We start from the raw sequence: 19,077 nt of genomic DNA, 5'->3' as shown, positions 1-19,077 counted from the left end.
TTGAACAACTATTTGGTTTTAATTATATTGTTAGGACATGAAACTAGTTTTCATATGTCATTTTTTATGAACTGACCTAGTTCCTCATGCATGACATTGATCTAGTTTTTATCTTGTAGGGCATCTTTAACCTTTTAGGGTTCAATTTGTGATAAATAGCACATATATAAGACTTGATTGATAACTCTTTTTCTTAACTTTATACCTTCATTTAATTTTCCTATAATGTTCTTTTCATGATGATTGTGTTTTATCCTTGAGAAAGGTTTTTTCTCTCATAACTGTTCAGAAACATATGAAGAATTCTCTCCTAGTTTTTTCATCTTGTTATGATAAGGTTTCTTTAGTTACCTCAACGATGTTATCAAGATCTTTTTTAATAGATTCCTTTAGATTGTTATCAACAACCATATTGATTGATTCCAAGATAGTTTGAGTTGTAGATTGTAAACTCTGTGGACTTTGTTGTGTGATAAGTGTCCAATAAATATTTTTTTATCATTCTCATTATCAAAATTATATAAGTTTTCTCGATCTCTCAAGATATAGCAAGAACTTCCAAACACTCTAAAGTATTTGACATTAAGCTTCTTGTTGTTCTATAACTTATACGGAGTGAGTTTTGTTCTAGGTCTAAACACAACATGATTCAAAATATATATACAACGTTAACAACTTCCCCTAAAGGGTACAATACAAATTTCTTACGATTCAGCATAGTTCGAGCCATTTTTTGTATAGATTTATTCTTCCTCTTAACTATACCATTTTGCCGAGGAGTGATAAGAGTAGAGAATTTTTTATATATACTATGTTTGTCAAAAAAAGATGAAAAGTTAATGTTTTTAAATTCTTTACCATGATCATTGTGAATTCTAGAGATGGAAAGATTCGTTTTTACTTGCATTCTTCTGAATAATTTCCTCACAAGATCAAAGGATTCAAACTTTTTTCTTAATAAAACAGCCTAAGTATATCTTGAATAGTCATCCACAATGACCATGATATACTTCTTTCCACCCAGACACTTAGTTCAAGTTGGACCATTAGGTCTATATGCAACAATTCAAGACATCTTGAGGTCAGAACATCAATAGTTTTTTTGTGTGGAGCCTTAGTTTATTTTTCTTCCTAACATGCTTCATATACCATCTTCCTAACTTTCCTTTTAGAGATTTTTGACAAGTCTTTAAAGTCAATATGACCAAGGCATTGATGCCTAAGATTCTAGTATCGTTCATGATCCATTTGCCAGCATGATTGTAGATATTACATTCATCTTTAGAAAACTGCATACTATGATTCTCATCACAAAATTGAATTATGCTTAGTAAATTAGCTTTTTGACCATTTACAAATAAAAAAATATGAAAAGTAGGTAAACTAGAAATATCTATACTCTTTTACCTTTTATAGTAGTTGTGCTTTCATTTCCAAATGTTATCGATCCTCTACTCAAGGATTTAAATTTTTTAAATTGATATTTATCTCCTTGTATATGTTTAGAACAATCACTATCTAAGAGCATCTCCAATGTAAAATACTATTTTGAAAAGCTAAATTGGTAAAATAGCATTTTGAATAGTATAAATATGGCTTTTTTTACCATATTTACTCCAATGGAAAAAATCCATATGAAGAGCCATTTATATTGGAGTGGAAGAAACAAGTGTTTTATTATTTCTTAATAAGTTTGATGTTATTTTTTTTCCACATGGCTACATTTAATTGGTTTATTTTTTTAGTGGCCTTACTTTGTTGGTTTTGGCTCTTTTAAGAGATATTTAGGAATAACATTTATGAGAGAGAAAAGACATTTTAGCATTTTGTTTAGCACTTCCTTTGGAGTGTGCAAAATAAATATAAAAAAGCCAAAATAATATTTTTTTTAATATTTAGCTTTCCATTTAGCATACCTATTGGAGATGCTCTACGTACCATAAATTTTTATTCATTTTTTCCGGTATTGTATGTGCTCATTGACATATTATTTTTTTCTTAATTATCCATTGATTTTTCATTTTTGTTTTATTAGAATATCCAAACTCCTGAGATTTCTCATAACCTACTAACTTACCATTTTTCCTTTCTATAATACATAATTAATTTAATACTAAGTCAATTTTATACTTTAGATCTTGACTATTATTAAAAAATCTATTTTTAAGATTGAAATAGTTCATTTTTGTTTATCCTATAATTCCACATTGCTGACAAATAGAGTAAACTTACCTTTTAACTTAAATGTTCGGACTTTGTTTAACTCGTCTCTAGGCATGATAGTATTTTCTAGTTTACCTTATGCAAAAGTAATTCCTTTGGAAAATGAGGCTATATGTGTTGTGTATCCTAAACTTGTATGATTAATATTGACCTTTACGCTTTCAACATTCCATCAAGTTTTTATCTTACTAATTGTTTCTTTGTTTGTTTACACACTATTAACTCTTTCTCAAATGCTTTAATCTTAGTAAAAGATCTAGATATTTGTACTTCTAACAACTTTAAAGTCTCCCTCGGGTCATTCTTCTTGTTCTCCATAATTATTAACATGTTGAACAGCTTTTTGTTTAATTTCTTGACTTTCACAACTTTTTTACATAAGTCATCATAAGCTTCATGTAAGCTTAATTCATGATTGACAATAATAGAAGTAATATCCGAATCACTAGAATAACTAATAGTTTGATTTATGTCAGAACTACTGAATTTGTTAACAATTTGGTATTTATCATAATCACTTAATGCATTGATAGTTTGGTACATATCAATACGGATATAAATAAAACTAGAAAAAGCAAGAAAACAAATTCATTATCAGATGATGAATTAGAATTTTTAGAATCGGATTCATTACTTAATGTAAAATTAAGGGCTTTTCCTTTATTTCTTTTGAATTTAAGACACTCATTTCTTAAGTGATCAACTCTTTTTTAGATTCAATTTTACCTTTACTTCCATTTTCTTACTTATTTCTTTTGGTAAAATCTTTGCTTTTTTTTTTTAATCTTTACCATTGTTTTTCTTTTAAACATGAATTTTCTAGCTACAAGAGCAATATCTTTACTATTAAGATCATCATCAAAAGAATAATCATCTTCTTTCTTAACAGATTTAAGTGCAATGGTCTTACTGTTCTTTTGACGAGGTAATGTAGATTCATAAGTTTTTAAGGAACTTACCAATTCTTTATAACATATAGTATCCAGATCCTTGCTTTTTTCCATGGCTTTTACTTTTGGCTAAAATCTTTAAGGCAAGAGATCTTAGAATCTTCCTTACAATTCATGAATCTTTTTTTTTCTTTAGATTGAACTTGGAATTTACAACATCATTAAGTTTTTGATAAAACCCGTTAAAAGATTCATATTCCAACAATCTTATCTCCTCAAATCTTGAGGTTAACATTTGTAATTTGTAATTTTTTACCATCTTTGTTCTTTTGTGAGTAACTTCAAGAATATCCCAAGCTTTCTTGGCTATTTCACACATGGAGATTCTTTTAAATTCATCAGGATACACGACTATGAAATATATAGCATTCAGGCTTTTATTATTCCAATTACAATTAGTGGATTCATCTTTGGTCCAGTTGCTGAAAGGAGTTTTAGGCTTTGTCCATCCATGCTTATCTTGGTGCCAAACTTTCTCGTCTAATGATTTGAGGAAAGCTTTCATCCTCACCTTTCAATATGCATAGTTCTTACAATTGAATTATGGTGGTGAAGTCAATTTTGACATGTTCAATAGGGAAAAAAACATTTCACTCTAGAATGGGTGAACGTGTTCTGATACCATTTAACAATATTGTTTTTGTTCCTTGTATATTAAGAACCAATCTTCTAATACCTTGCAAACATTGATCAATAACCAAATAACTATAAGTGTGGAAAAACTTAAATGAAGAAGTTATTTAGTTATGAAGAGAAAACCTTTTGAATAACTTTAAAAGATTAAAAAACCCTTTAGGGCAGCTAAACCCAAGATAGATAACTTTCACTAGTTTAGAAGATTACAAAAGGAGTATTTTTTTACTACAAATCCTTTGTATCTATACCACCTTACTTATATAAAAAAAAACACTATGTTTTGCTTTCTACCATAACAGCTTATTAGAACATGTGATGATTTTTAAATTATTTTCATCCTAATTAGAACATCTAGTTGTTAACAGTTAAATAGGAATTTCTCCTAGGAGTTTGCAGACTCTCCAACTCTTCAGCGAACTATTTTCCTTGAGAATTTTCTTCACACTCCACTCATGTGTGTGTGTGATTGTGTGTGTGTGTGTTGTGAAACTTTGTTTAACTCCTTAGCTAGGGCACTCTTGGTCCGCTACTAGTGTTGTTGTACAAAATGATTATGATTGTCCTTCCTTATATACACATCCATATGATAAGGATAAGAACCTTTGATAAAATTATTTTCAAGCTTTTTAGTCCATTACGTTCTTGACAAACTGCTAACGTGTTTCACAAAAACATTTCTATAACAGTTATCTTGGGATAACTTGTATTTTTTCTTGTATAAAGCTTATATGAACTTTTTATATAATTTATCCAAACAAACTAGGTAATTATATAATAATCACCCTATATTCTATAAGATAAACTTGACTAATTCGTTATATAATTTGGATAAACTAACAATCTAAACAAATTCATCTTCATCAACACAAATAATCATTCACCAATCAAAGTCAACCATTTCAACATTTACAGGCATGTTCAGGCCTAGTATTACAACTTAGAGTCCAGTTTAATTTTGGCTTTCAATAATCTTTACATGAAGTTGTTCACTCGATTTAATAAGAACATTCTAGTAAAAAAAAGTTGCATTAAGAACTTTATTGTTGTACAACGAGAAGATAAGAGCACAAGGATATGCTTGAAGAGGTTTAATGAAAAAATGCTTTATATAAAAAACCTTATTAAACTAAACATAACAGAGGCCTTTATAAATGAAGTACATGATCTTATATTTATATAGGTAACTTCATGTCCTCTTTACCACACTCTACAATAGTAAAGTAAGTTTTGGAAAACTATATTTATGTAAAAATGATGAATGTAGCGAGATAAAGTCATTTTTTCTTTTAGAAACAGAAACATAATGAGGAGATTTCAAAGAAAATCATTCTCCCATCAATACCTCAAGAATAAAGAAATATTTTAAAGTATTTATTCATGATCATTCTACCCTCTCAAGGTTCTGGATCACATCTTTGAACACCATCAGGACCAAAGGGTTCACTAAAATTAAAGGGAAGGAATTTGTGTAATATTCCCCTCGTATATAAGGTGATGCTTGTATACAAAACCCCAAGCAATACTGTTTCTTTCATTAGGACAATGAGAATGATATAGATGAGTAATTTACATTAAAAAAATATAATAAAAAGGTTAATTGCCAGGGACTATCTCAAATAATTTATTAGAAAAGAGGAACAACTCGAAAAAAATATATGAAAACCAATGCCTTTCAATAACCTTAACTAGAAGTCAATATAATTATTGGTAGCATCATAGTAGAAGAGGATTTAGACAAAAATATAAGGGCATACAAGAAGTAAAAGCTTAGTACTTCTCATATTTCAAATCCTTGGCATGAACCCATTTATTTTATATTTGAAGATGAGGAAGGACTATCATTTCCACATGAGATATCTTGGTGATCACTATAATTCTTTCCAATTATAAAGTATAAAAGGTTCTAGTAAATGATAAAAGTGCGGTAAATATCATTTTTAAAAGAGTGATGGAATATATGGGTATTGATCCCTCTAGATTGGTCATATAAAGACTCTTTAATTAGTATCAAAAGGTAAGGAATACCATCTAAAGACATCTTAGACATTCTAATCACTATTCAAAACCATCATGAGATGTTATGCCTTTTAACAAACATTCATTATGATTATACTTGATATAACATTATTATCAATTGACCTCTTTTCCATGAGCTTAAATCTACCATTAACACTCGATTCTTAACTTTAAGATTTTCTATGGAATAAGGGGTAACCACGACAAGAGGAACCAATCCATCTCCTAAAAGAGAAAAAAAATATCATATTCATAGAAAAAACAGGTTTCCTAAAAAAAAGCTAAAAGTGTGGACTAAGCCCATCAAGGACATCTTTATGAGTCTAATGAAAAATTAGTCACATGATAAGGTCATCCTTAAACTTGAAGCAAAAGTAAGCCTTGACTAAGCTTTTTAAGATCCAAAATGACAGGTTTATTTTTGAGCTCTTATATATGCCCAATATAAGTCTAAAAGTAGTATCTTATAAATTGAATGTTGATCTGACCCTTTCACTAATAAGATAAAAGTAAAGAAATTTTAGAAGAAAAAGATAGAAGACTATAGTTAAAAGTGGTGGATAAAATTATTGAAAGAAGGCCATCAATAAAGTAAAGTACCCTAAACAGGTGGCTAACTTTGTCATATTAAAAAAGACAAATGAGAAATGATGGATATACATATTTTTTTTATTAGTCTTAATAAAGCCTTTCTTAAGGACAACTTTCTTCTTTATCAAATTGATCAGTTATTAAAATAGCCAGATACACTTTTCTAAACTCATTAGACATGAAATCGAGCTATTATTAAATCCTCATGCATCTTAATGATAAAGAGAAGAGATTCTTCATCACTGATCAAGGGACCTATTATTATAAAGTAATGCCTTTCGGATGAAAGAACGCAAAGGTTGCGTACTAGAGAATGGTCAATAAACTTTTTTAAAGATTAGTTGGGGAAAAAATATGTAGGCTTATATAAATAATATATTGGTCAAAAGTAAGATATTTAAGAAGCACATTGAAGACTTTTAGGAGGTCTTCTATGTTCTTCACTAATATAGGATGAAACTCAACCCTGTAAAGTTTTTTTTTTTGTCATAAAAAAGAAAGTTTGTAGGATTTTTGGTAGGTAACAAAGTGAAAGATCCTAACCTTGAAAAAAGTCATATCATCCTAAACATGACACCTCTTTAAATAATATGATGGAATATAAAACTATTATGGTTAGGTTGAAACTAATTGAAGCCCTTAACACATACTTTTTGGGTGTATAACAACTCTCAACTTATTATAAAGCAATGTGATGAGCAATTCAAAGCAAAGAAGCCTGTCATGGTTATGTATCCACAAAAAACTTTCTCTCACCTTGTTGTTAAGAAATAAGAAAGAAAGATGATCTCAATCATAAACATCCCCTAGCAAGAAAACAACAAAGTTGATCTCTCATCCAAGATACATAGAATACATCCAAGGGAACTCTTGCCTAACATTTGGATAATGGTCCTCCAAAAACCCAACATCAAGGAATATAACAACAATAACATTATCTGATACTTAATAATAAAAAATACACCTTATAGCTTAGGCATTGGAAGGTACCATTAGCATATACTTCCTTAGCTTTGTAAGATTGTGCAGGCTCAACAAAGTGCAGCCCACTCCTAAGCATCAACAATCCTCGTAGGACCCAGAATCATCTCATTAAATTCACACCTCATCAAAGCCGACTTTCTTAGAGGCCCATTACCATCCCAAATAAGCAAGGGTTAAAGGGGCTAGCTAATGGACCTATTCCCCTCAATCCAGGAGCTGGAGAGTCCAAATCTTGAAGCTTAAGTAGTGAATCTGGGTAAAAAACCCACCCAGCTTGCAAGCCTACAATTCTAAAGTCCAGCTCCATGGTCTCTCTCTCTCTCTCTCTCTCTCTCTCTATTCATGCCTCCATCAACGCAGTTTTGTCATCCATCCATATTCCATGCCATCATCATGAAGCACATACATACATGGATAGAGAAGTACACAGAAACCCATACACGCATGCATCATAATCCATAAAATGCACTGCTGCTGAGGGAAGCAGCCAGCTAACAGCCTGCACGGTATTGAGTATGGAGTGGTGGGTAACTTTTTTTTTAAAAAAGGAAAAATGCCATGGTTTAACTTTAAGGAGAGAAGAGAAAATCAATAGAAAAATAGCCTAAGCCCATTTTACTTTTAGAAATAGAATCAAAAAAGAAAAAACGACCTCTGCAAACAGTATGTGTGTGTCAGATAAAAGATATCACGCCCTCCCCTAATCCGATCTGCCTGCCTCTCATTTATTCTCTACCACCTCCATTTTCCTTCCCTTTCCTTGCTAACTAAACTAAACTATAATATAATATACTATGATAGTACTCCGTATCCGTAGGGTAGTAGTAGTGTAATCAGTAATATATCCAGCTTGTCCTGCCACTGTCTCTTTTACCATTTGCCTGTTTCTTGTGCTTGTCTCTCTATGTGCTTTCTCTATCATATAAACGCACAAAAGTTTACTCTCTCCAATTCAATTCAGTCCCAAGCTCTTCCCTTTCTGTGGGTTTCCTTGTTTTGATTTTTGTTTATTATCAAGGGCAAGAGCCAGAGTGAAGAATCTCGAGATTGGCGTCCAAGTTAAAAGACCACAACAGCTCCCCGTCCCTTCCCCTTATCTTGAGTGAAACAACTGCTACTGCTTGCCTCTACTATGGTTTCTTGAGTGAGAAAGAGGGACATACCGCGACTTAAGAGTGAGAAATCAAACAGAACACCCACGATACTTTCTTGAGTATCTGATGAAGGAGAGAGGAGGCTCTCTTGGAGGAGAGAGCCTGCCTGTGGAAACCAACACTAGCACTACTACTGCTACTCCCATCACTAGCATAGAAGAAGATACTCGAGAACCAAAACAAAAGACTCCTTTTTTCATCTAAGAAAGAAGCATATCCCATCAACTTACTTTGCTAATCTTAAAACCTCAAAAAACACAATCTGGGTCATCTTTGAACTTTTGGTTAAGCACTTGAAAACAGTATCTGGGTGGTCTTTGTTGTTTTCTTTTAGTTTTAGTTCTTTCTTTAGGTGTTTTCATTGCTTTACATGGCGCTTTCTATGCACAGTAAGGACAAGCAGATGGATTCAAGTAAGTATGTGCGGTATACACCTGAGCAAGTTGAGGCTTTGGAGAGGGTGTATACAGAATGTCCAAAGCCTAGTTCCTTGAGAAGACAACAACTCATTAGAGAGTGTCCTATTCTCTGCAACATTGAGCCTAAACAGATCAAAGTCTGGTTTCAAAATCGCAGGTACATTAATAAATTACGAAACAAAGCTACGTAACCTAAAATCAGAGTGTACATGTTTGTTTGGATCAAATGGAGATCTGTGGTCTGTTTCGTTTGGATCCAAATTGAGTGTGTATTTTTTTTCTGCTATTTTTATTTATTTACTTTCATGTTACTGTGTGTGTTTTAGATTTTAGTCACAAAATGATGAATGGGATTATTGGTTTCGTACTCCTTTTCTTGGCTTTTTAAATTGGAAATTTTTTGTTTTGTTCGATTGTTGTTTACTAGTCATATAAGGTTGTCTTTTGTGGTGAAATTTAATGGTGGTTTCCATGGATTTTTAGGAGAGAATTGGAAGGGCAAATGGGTTTTTGATTCAATTGCTCTTGGTTTCGTGTGCTAGCTTTACGTTCATTGTTTAAAAATAACTAAGATGGTTGTGGGGGCGTTTTCTAGAAACTGTGGGCTTGGTTTGGATTTGTTCTTCCCTTGTCTTCTAACCTTTGAAGCAGGAAAGTAAGGTCTTGAGAAGAAAAGATCAGTTTTTCTTTAGTTAATATCATCCTCTTTCTTCTTCTTTGGTTGAGCATAATTGTTGGTTTATATATCTTCTTTTTATCTGTTTGGAGTGATCAAGTTTTAAAGCTCATGCCTTTTCTTCTAAATTGATTAAAAAAATTGTAACTTTTGTTTGTTTTTCCTTTTTAGTTAATAGCTTCTTGTTTTTTTATCTTGGCTTTCGAGGAGATTCGTGATTACAAGTAACATTCCTTGAGTAATGTAGCTGTTATTTGTTTATTGATCCATCTTTGGAAAGGTTTTTCATTTTTGCTCTCTGTAATTTCAATATCCCTCAAATTGAATGGATTGTCAGCTATTTTCCAGGCTTTCAATGTGGCTTTCAAATTGAATGGATGATGATTACATCCAAACAATATGTTTTGGGCTACGCCCTTTGTTTCTTCTCCGGGTTTTCATTGCGCTTTAGCGTTTGTCTCCTTATTTTTGTTTCCTTTGCCCTGGAGAGATTAAGAAACAAATATTTGATTAAAGGGGAGCGTTTTTTTCCTTTTTTTTCTTCTTCTGCGGAATAGTGGTTCAGATATCTTTTTTTCAGCTGCATAATAAGCCAGGGGGTTTGGCTAAAAACAAGGGACAATGGGACAAACTTGAAGTCCGTTCTAGTTTTGCTATTATGCAAGTAAAATGTGTGTTTTAAAGCAGCAGCTTCGTGATAAAGATATAGTGTCCTTTTTCTAGGATTGTCATGACAATGTAATCGTGAAAGCTCAGGGACTTTCTGAAGATTATTATTTTGAAAAGCTTGGATGCTCGCTTTTGTGTTTTGAATGTTTGACATGAAGTTTGAAAGAGCTCCCGCGACTTGGCCTTATAAACCATCCTATGTCCGTTCTTTTTTGGCATGACCATTATTGTGAGATTGGTCTCATTTTTGTTATGTTAATGTGTTTGTGAAATGGATTTTTTCTGCAAGTTTCCGCATTCTTTTGGTGACCTCTTTGAAGAAGTTTGCTGTGTAAGTTGATGTTTTGGGTTTTTCATTGTTCTATTTTGTAGATGTCGTGAAAAACAGAGAAAGGAATCTTCTCGTCTCCAGACAGTGAATAGAAAGCTGACTGCCATGAACAAGCTGTTAATGGAAGAGAATGACCGTTTGCAGAAGCAAGTCTCCCATTTGGTTTATGAAAATGGATACATGCGCCAACAAATTCAGACCGTAAGATACTCTGCAATTTTTCTGTTAGTTCTTTACTTCAGGACTTGGGTCTTGTAGGGTTACACTGGTAAATCTCTCTTCCTTGGGAAATCACCATGTCACTGTGTCTTAAATCTTATTTTATTCATCAGCAAATCACTGATATCTCTCTAACTTGATGATAGTTTTCTGCCAATAAGTGCTTCATAATTTAATCAAACATTTGAAACTGTTAATATTGGCAATTAAGTTGCCTACTTTAGTAGTTTTCTTCTTTTCATTGATCATGGGTTAGGTTTTGTCCATTTTGTATGTATTCACTGGCATTGCTTTTGTGAAAAAAATGTGATTTTTTCCATGTACATGCTCAATAAGCCTTTATTTTGGTGGATTCTACACAGGCTTCAGCAACGGCCACAGACAATAGCTGTGAGTCTGTGGTCATGAGCGGTCAGCACCAACAACAGCAAAACCCAACACCTCAGCAACCCCAAAGGGATGCTAACAACCCAGCTGGGTAAGTAATTACATTCGCTTTGAATCAATGTGATCTAGAGACGCAATGTATCTCACAGGCTTAACTGTGTTTTGAACTTTTACTTTTGTTAGTCTTCTCACAATAGCTGAGGAGACCCTGGCAGAGTTCCTTTCCAAAGCTACTGGAACTGCTGTCGACTGGGTCCAGATGATTGGGATGAAGGTAACACCCATTGAAGTTTTTGTTTTTCTTATGTTCTGTGTGTTATTGTTTTTATTCTTTACATGTTCTGTGGTAAAATCTGACTTCCTATGACAATGTAGCCTGGTCCAGATTCTATTGGAATCGTTGCTGTTTCCCGCAACTGCAGTGGGGTAGCAGCGCGAGCTTGTGGCCTTGTGAGCCTGGAGCCCATTAAGGTGCATATCTATTTAAACAGTTTAAATTATTCAGGTTTTTTATGTCCTTTCTCTTTTATAGCATGTGATGAATTTGTGTCTGTTCAGGTTGCTGAAATCCTCAAAGATCGTCCTTCTTGGTTTCGAGACTGCCGATGCCTAGACATAATGAGTGTGATTCCTACAGGAAGTGGAGGGACAATTGAGCTGATATACATGCAGGTTTGTACATGTACATTATGAAATATTCATTTTTCTGGCTGGCCTTTGAAATAACTGTTTTTGCTATGTTGCTGTATTAATCTATTTATTATTTTCATCAGACTTATGCACCTACAACACTGGCCGCAGCACGTGACTTTTGGACACTAAGATACACTACAACCTTGGAAGACGGGAGTCTTGTGGTGAGTCATTAGTGTTTTTGTTTCTTTATTTCCTCTCCTAATAAAAGGTGTTTAAGATCAGCAGCATTCACTCGTCTCAAAATTTTGTGCAGATATGTGAGAGGTCGTTGACTTCTTCTACTGGTGGCCCAACAGGACCTCCTTCTTCAAGCTTTGTAAGAGCTGATATGCTTCCTAGTGGCTATCTAATTCGACCATGTGAGGGTGGTGGCTCCATCATTCACATTGTTGATCATGTTGACTTAGATGTAAGAATAAGATCTAATTCAACTTTTCAAGTTTTCCCCTAATTGATGTTTGATTTAAAGACTTTATGCATCAATTAAAATCTGTTATCTTAGGTTTGGAGTGTTCCTGAAGTTCTGAGGCCGCTTTATGAGTCATCCAAAATTCTTGCTCAGAAAATGACCATGGCGGTAATAACATCATTGTGACGGGTACCTTTTTTCTGATTCAATCAAAATATGTTTCATGATTGTTTTGTAATTTGATTGTTCAGGCCTTGCGGTACATAAGACAAATTGCACAAGAGACTAGTGGGGAAATTCAGTATGGAGGTGGTCGTCAGCCTGCTGTTTTAAGGACATTTAGTCAGAGGCTCTGCAGGTAAGGATGTCCCAGTGTAACATTTGATTACTGGGGAAGCACCAATCTGTTGAATTTCCAACCATCTAAGATAATTGGAGAATGATCCCGCTAAGTCAGCAGATTTAAGCCAAGGATTAAAATTTCTGTCATAGCTGATGCTTTGCTTGGTCTTGATTTGTTTAGAGCATAAGAACCTGCAATAATTTGTAATCTTTGTGCTTGCATGAGCATTGCTACTTGACTTGTTTGGGTTTCAGGGGTTTCAATGATGCTGTAAATGGATTCACAGATAGTGGGTGGTCACTTCTGGATGGTGATGGTGGGGATGATGTGACCATCGTCATAAATTCTTCGCCAACTAAATTTCTAGGATCTCAATACAACGTATCTATGTCACCTACATTTGGAGGAGTCCTGTGTGCGAAGGCATCAATGTTGCTGCAGGTAATCTCTAATCATATATTTCTGGGGTGTTTTTGTTTCTAATCTGTGCCAATACTGTACCAGAAACTCTACTGCCCCTTGCACTTATCTTTTTTGCTTATCAATAATAAAATGTCACCTGTTACTTTACTGTAATAATAATAACTGTGCACTTCTTTGTAGAATGTTCCTCCTGCTTTGCTTGTTCGTTTTCTGAGAGAACATCGTTCGGAGTGGGCTGACTATGGGGTTGATGTGTACTCTGCTGCATGTCTTAAAGCAAGTCCTTATGCAGTTCCATGTGCAAGACCTGGTGGCTTCCCTAGTAGCCAGGTCATTTTACCTCTTGCACATACCGTGGAGCATGAGGAGGTAAGCATTTTGAGTGTATATACTTCTCTTCAGTTTCTCTATTGGAATGTCTCGATATTTGATGTACCATGTGATAATTTTGCATTTCCTTCACTGGTAGTTCTTGGAGGTAGTTCGGCTGGAGGGCCATGCATTCTCCCCAGAAGATGTAGCCCTGGCACAGGATATGTACTTGTTGCAGGTTGGTTTACCTGTTGTTTTTCAGTGGAAACTGAATCTGAGTTTTTTTATTTTATATTTTTACTGCGAATGTTTCTCATGAATAATGGATTAACATTTTTAAAATCTTACTTGGCAGCTATGCAGCGGAGTTGATGAAAATGCTCTTGGTGCTTGTGCTCAGCTCATCTTTGCGCCTATTGATGAATCCTTTGCTGATGATGCACCATTGTTGCCATCTGGATTTCGTGTCATACCATTAGATCCTAAAACTGTTGGGTGACCTCTACCTTTTAACTATCATAATCATGCCTCTCTAACACTTTTGCACCATTTCTCTTATTTGTTTTGGTTTTCTTGTATCTCAGGATGCACCTGCTGCTACTCGAACTTTAGATTTAGCCTCTACACTTGAAGTAGGACCTGGTGGTGCCCGTCCAGCTAGTGAAGCTGACACCAACAGTTATAACCTTAGGTCAGTACTGACAATCGCTTTCCAATTTACGTTTGAGGACCACTTCCGAGACAATGTGGCTGCTATGGCTCGCCAATATGTGCGTGGTGTTGTGGCGTCTGTTCAGAGGGTTGCAATGGCAATTTCCCCTTCCCGGCTCAGCTCCAATATGGGGCCGAAGTCCCTTCCTGTCTCTCCTGAGGCTTTAACTTTAGCTCGATGGATATACCGAAGCTACAGGTATCCTATCTTTATTCATTTAAACGGTCATTTTCTTCGGGTTCAAAATAGCAAAATTGAAAATCAAGAACTAAATTTGCTCAGTTTTTGTTCATCCTTTTCATTGAATGTACGCGAGAAGAGAATAAGAACTTTTAGTCACTGGAATTTTCAAATTATGAATGATTGATGAAATATGATGTATTGCTTCTGAAGTTGATTTGTCCTTCAATGGAATGATTGAGTTGCAGAAAACAAAATAATTTAACCATGCGATTTGATTAAAAATGGTTAAAGCAACTAGTGCCTGGAATGTGGTAGAACTCTGTGCAAGATAGCACAGGGTGATTGTAGCTGTTGCATAGTCTGAAGTTAGTTTCTTTCATCTGTTTTCCCCAAATTTCCTGGTTATTGTAACTTCTTTGTTTTTGCTCTTTCAAAATGCGGGAAGTTGTATATTTGTTGTAATCCTGTACAATATTGAAGGATTCATACTGGAGAAGAACTATTTCGGGTTGACTCCCAAGCTGGGGATGCTTTGCTGAAGCGACTGTGGCACCATTCAGATGCAATTATGTGCTGCTCCTTGAAAACAAACGTAAACACTCTTATTCTGTCCATTGTTCAACTAGAGGGAGCTCTTTAGGTTTTGGCAAAGGAAAATTAACTTGATTGGATAAAAAATAATTGCAGGCATCTCCAGTTTTCACTTTTGCAAACCAGGCTGGACTTGATATGCTTGAAACTACTCTTGTGGCCCTTCAAGATATCATGCTTGACAAGATTCTTGATGAAGCAGGTCGGAAGATTCTCTGCTCTGAGTTCTCTAAAATAATGCAACAGGTGAAATTTCTCTATTCCTGGAACTATGATAAATTTCTTGTTCCATCTCTACCTATTGCACTGGCATCTCTTAAAGCATATTAGCCCTTGAGGGATGCGCTGAGGTATCACCTGGAGACTGTTCTAAAGTGTTCTATGTGCTATTATAAATTTCAGGGATATGCTTATCTGCCGGCCGGAATATGTGTATCCAGCATGGGGAGGCCGGTCTCCTACGAGCAGGCCATTGCATGGAAAGTTCTTAATGATGATAATTCCAACCACTGTCTGGCTTTCATGTTCATTAACTGGTCCTTTGTGTAGTGGCCGGGAAAGATTTTTAGAGAGAACTTCGCTATCTATTAATTAGTTATCTATCCAAGTTTGTAATTTTCTTCTTGCTAGTACCCGTATGACTGATGTATGGATGCAAGTCATGGCAGAATATCATCAATACTTTTGTCCAAAGTGTATGCTGACATGTTTTATGGATGTTCATGTTGCTGCTGTTTATCCAAGTCTATATATTAAGTTGTCATTGCAAGTCTGGTGAAATTTCAACAAATAGGGATTGATATGTTGGGGTGTAGGGTGGCAGTAAAGGGACCTCCTGCTGGTAGGGTTGTTGGCTTGGTTTTGTTCAAATACCTTGACTAATTCGTTGTTGGTAGTTTATTGAATTTCCTTGGGTCGATCCACGTAAGAAATAATGATGGTAATATTCCGAGTAGGGTTTGATACTGTTTTTGTTTCTTTGTAAATGACCCGTTTGGTCAATTTTTTAAAGCACGACATGTTTAATCAGGTGTGGAAATGTTGCTGGCCGTATTCCTTTTCTCCGCGTTGCGCAAATACAAGAGTGGAAAATCTTGTAAACCCGTGGCCAATGCTGATTTTGTATTACTATACAAGGTTGACAAATTGAATATTTTTCACTATACATGGTTGACAAATCGGTACGGGGCAAAAAAGATTAGAAGATAAAGTAATAATAAGCTAAGAAGATGATGTTAAAAATAGAAGAAAGAAGCCAAAGAAAATGAAAAATGAGCCTTATCTAAAACAAATAATTTTTATTCAATTTATTAGTGGGATATAAATACAAAAACTCAAAATAAAACAAGCAATTGAGTTTATAGTAAATCTAATAAATCTCAACTAAAAATTTTAAGTAAATTAAACCACAACATAAGTTAAAGCTTAATATTTTAATGATTTTGACTACCCTCCATCATCTATGATTATACAAATGCATAAGCAATCACTCAAGTCCAATGTCCCCACCAACTCTTTAGGGGTTGGAGAAACTCGACTCCGCCAAGTGTAGTTCAAGGTGGCTCCAATAATGTTCCTAAAGATCATGAAGTTGTTGTGATGTCTCTCTAATAATTCAAGTATAATTTGAATCTGGTTTTTTTAACTTATATATTGAGATTTGTTGAAGTTCACAATCCCTGGTAAAAACAACTTGCGCATCCAAAATAACATTAATATGTTCATTTTGTGTCAAAGATAAGGGTAATGGGGCGAAGGTTTCAAAAGAGTCATCTTAGACATATTATTGTGTTTTATATATAACGAGGTCCTTCATGTCAAAAGTAAAGGTAATTTTAAAGTTTAGTGGTAGTTTAATAATATAATTATGTGATTCAATAATTTGCAACATTTTGAATGGTCTAACACTCCTCACTTACAATTTATGATTGGTTTTTAAAGGACACCATTCAAGTCTAGTTTGTATCATAAAATAATCTTCAACATTAAATACATCATGATATTTATATAAATCAGCTCAAATTTTGTATTGTTCTTTACTTGTTTGAATATGTTTTATGATTTCAACATGCAAATTATGAACTCTACATGCAAAAGACTTATAGATGAATTAACCATTTCAGAGTAAAGAGACATAGAAAGAAGATCTACATGCTTTCTAAGTTCGTAACTATGAAAATTATACGACTGAGGGTGTGGAGTGGAACGAACACTATTGGAAGCCTTAGTAGATATAGTTTAGACATAACCTAGTAATTTGAATTATCTTCATCTTTCTCATTACGTGTCAGGGGTAAGGGATCAAAGAACTCACAGCATGTTGCTTTAGACCTATGACGTGTTGGACGTCAAGCATGAGGTGGTTAGGAGCATGTTGCTCTAAACCTTTGACGCGCTGAACGTCATACATGGTTGATATAGAATCAAGTAGTTTAAGAGGAATAATATCATGAGATTCATCTAAAAACTATATTTATATTTTCAAGAAATTCCACTAAAGATTTTATTAAAACTTCTTCCTCTACCACTAAAGTAGACTTATTATATTTTTTATTAACCTCATTTTCAGACTCATTTAGACTTATAGTATTAAGTTCCTCTTCTTGCACATCTCCTTCATCTAGGTCACTAAAATCCTTAGGATTGGGTTTATACACTTAAATACAATAGTCTTTCTTTTGACTTATATCTTTATGTTCTTCAATGACTAAGATTTTAGAAGTACATTTTAATAAAGATATGACTGAAATCTTGACATTTAGCACACTGAACCTTTAAACTCATCCTAGACATTTCATTAATGACTCGTTTTCCATTATCTTTATAAATTTGGGGGCTCTAGGATTAAACCTAAGAGGTGGAGTACTAAATAAAGAATTATTATTTCTAAATTAAGACCTCAAAGGGGTCATAAGAGGGTCTTGATGTTTTGTCCATTAACTCTTTATAAGCAATTTATAATCTAACCTTTTTTCTAAAATCATCATTCAAACCTTTATGAAGTCTATGCAAAATCATGTCTTTATTTTCAGTTATAGCACATCTCATCATGTAATTATTAAATTGTTCTTTTGCCTTAGATTGTTCTATTTGTCTAAGAGTTTATTCCTATAAGATTGGGGTAAGTACTTATACTATAGTTTTTTTTTTTCATTTTGGTCCAATCAATTATGAGAGATTTACTTTTCATCTCTAAACAATCCTTAACATCACTCTAATAAAGTTTGGCTTCACCAATATGCATCATTTTAGCAAATCCAACTCTTTTATTATCAGACAAGTTGTGTCACTTAAAGACTTGATCCATATCACGAATTCACAAATCAAAGATCTAATGGTCATGATGACTGTAAAAAATAGGGGCTTTAATTTTTTCAAGGCTCATGACTTACTTTAGTCATCAAGGTCATCATGTTTATAGTAACCTAAATGATAATCATATTGGTGGCTCTCAGGGTGAACTTGCCTACAATGGCTATTTTTGTTATGTTTATTGGTCTTTGGGTGCCCTATTTGAGAATTTCAATTCTTTTAAAATGTTGGTCATCTAGGTTTATAGTTCCTCTCAAATGGCTCTAAGAGTATCACTGAGGGTCAGGTTCACGGTAAATGTAGACTTAAACTTGGATACTGGATGATCATGACACAAATGCATGTAACACTAACTTAAAAATGAAATTGAGATCACTTTCAATTCTTATAAGTGAAATCATAAAATAAAAATAAAGCTAATTTTATTTTTATAATCTGAAAATTAATCAAGAATAAAAAATGTCCAGAAAATTACAAGTATACAATGCTAGATCTTCTAAGTGTAAATAATTAATCAAATAATAGTCATAATTTTCCACTATTTTCAACAAGCTTTGCAATTATGAAGATGATTAGATGCTCAATATAAACGAAGAAAGAGCTTGATAAGAAAAAAAGAACATATATAAATGCAAGATATGATTTTTTTAGGCACAAAATAATACTATTAATGATAAGTTGAATATCAAATGTAATACCAAAACAATAAAATCCAACGTATCAAAAGGTAAAGTGATTTACTAACTAGATTGCTTGGTAGGAAGATGCTAAAAGTTGATGTTGCTGACGTGGAAAAGACTAGATGAAGTGGTGTTAACATGTCATTGTTGCTGACATGTCA

At 33.7% G+C, this 19,077-nt stretch overlaps 1 protein-coding gene across 1 annotated transcript; it reads left to right on the top strand.

Annotated features, from left to right (window-relative positions):
• The first annotated feature begins 8,098 nt into the window (after window positions 1-8,098).
• On the top strand, window positions 8,099-15,617 carry LOC133703720 (homeobox-leucine zipper protein ATHB-14-like). The gene is made up of 18 exons (XM_062128334.1): window positions 8,099-9,130; window positions 10,691-10,850; window positions 11,231-11,346; window positions 11,439-11,529; window positions 11,631-11,726; window positions 11,814-11,927; window positions 12,029-12,112; window positions 12,205-12,360; window positions 12,454-12,528; window positions 12,612-12,718; window positions 12,958-13,144; window positions 13,307-13,495; window positions 13,596-13,676; window positions 13,794-13,928; window positions 14,023-14,348; window positions 14,814-14,925; window positions 15,021-15,170; window positions 15,327-15,617. The coding sequence occupies exons 1-18, from the start codon at window positions 8,925-8,927 to the stop codon at window positions 15,471-15,473; spliced, it is 2,532 nt and encodes an 843-aa protein (XP_061984318.1). The 5' UTR covers window positions 8,099-8,924; the 3' UTR covers window positions 15,474-15,617.
• Window positions 15,618-19,077: the final 3,460 nt, after the last annotated feature.

This window comes from Populus nigra, chromosome 9 (assembly GCF_951802175.1).
Source record: "Populus nigra chromosome 9, ddPopNigr1.1, whole genome shotgun sequence".
NCBI lineage: Eukaryota > Viridiplantae > Streptophyta > Magnoliopsida > Malpighiales > Salicaceae > Populus > Populus nigra.
Note: the sequence above shows the minus strand (reverse complement) of the source record. Positions and strands in the feature narration are given on the sequence as shown.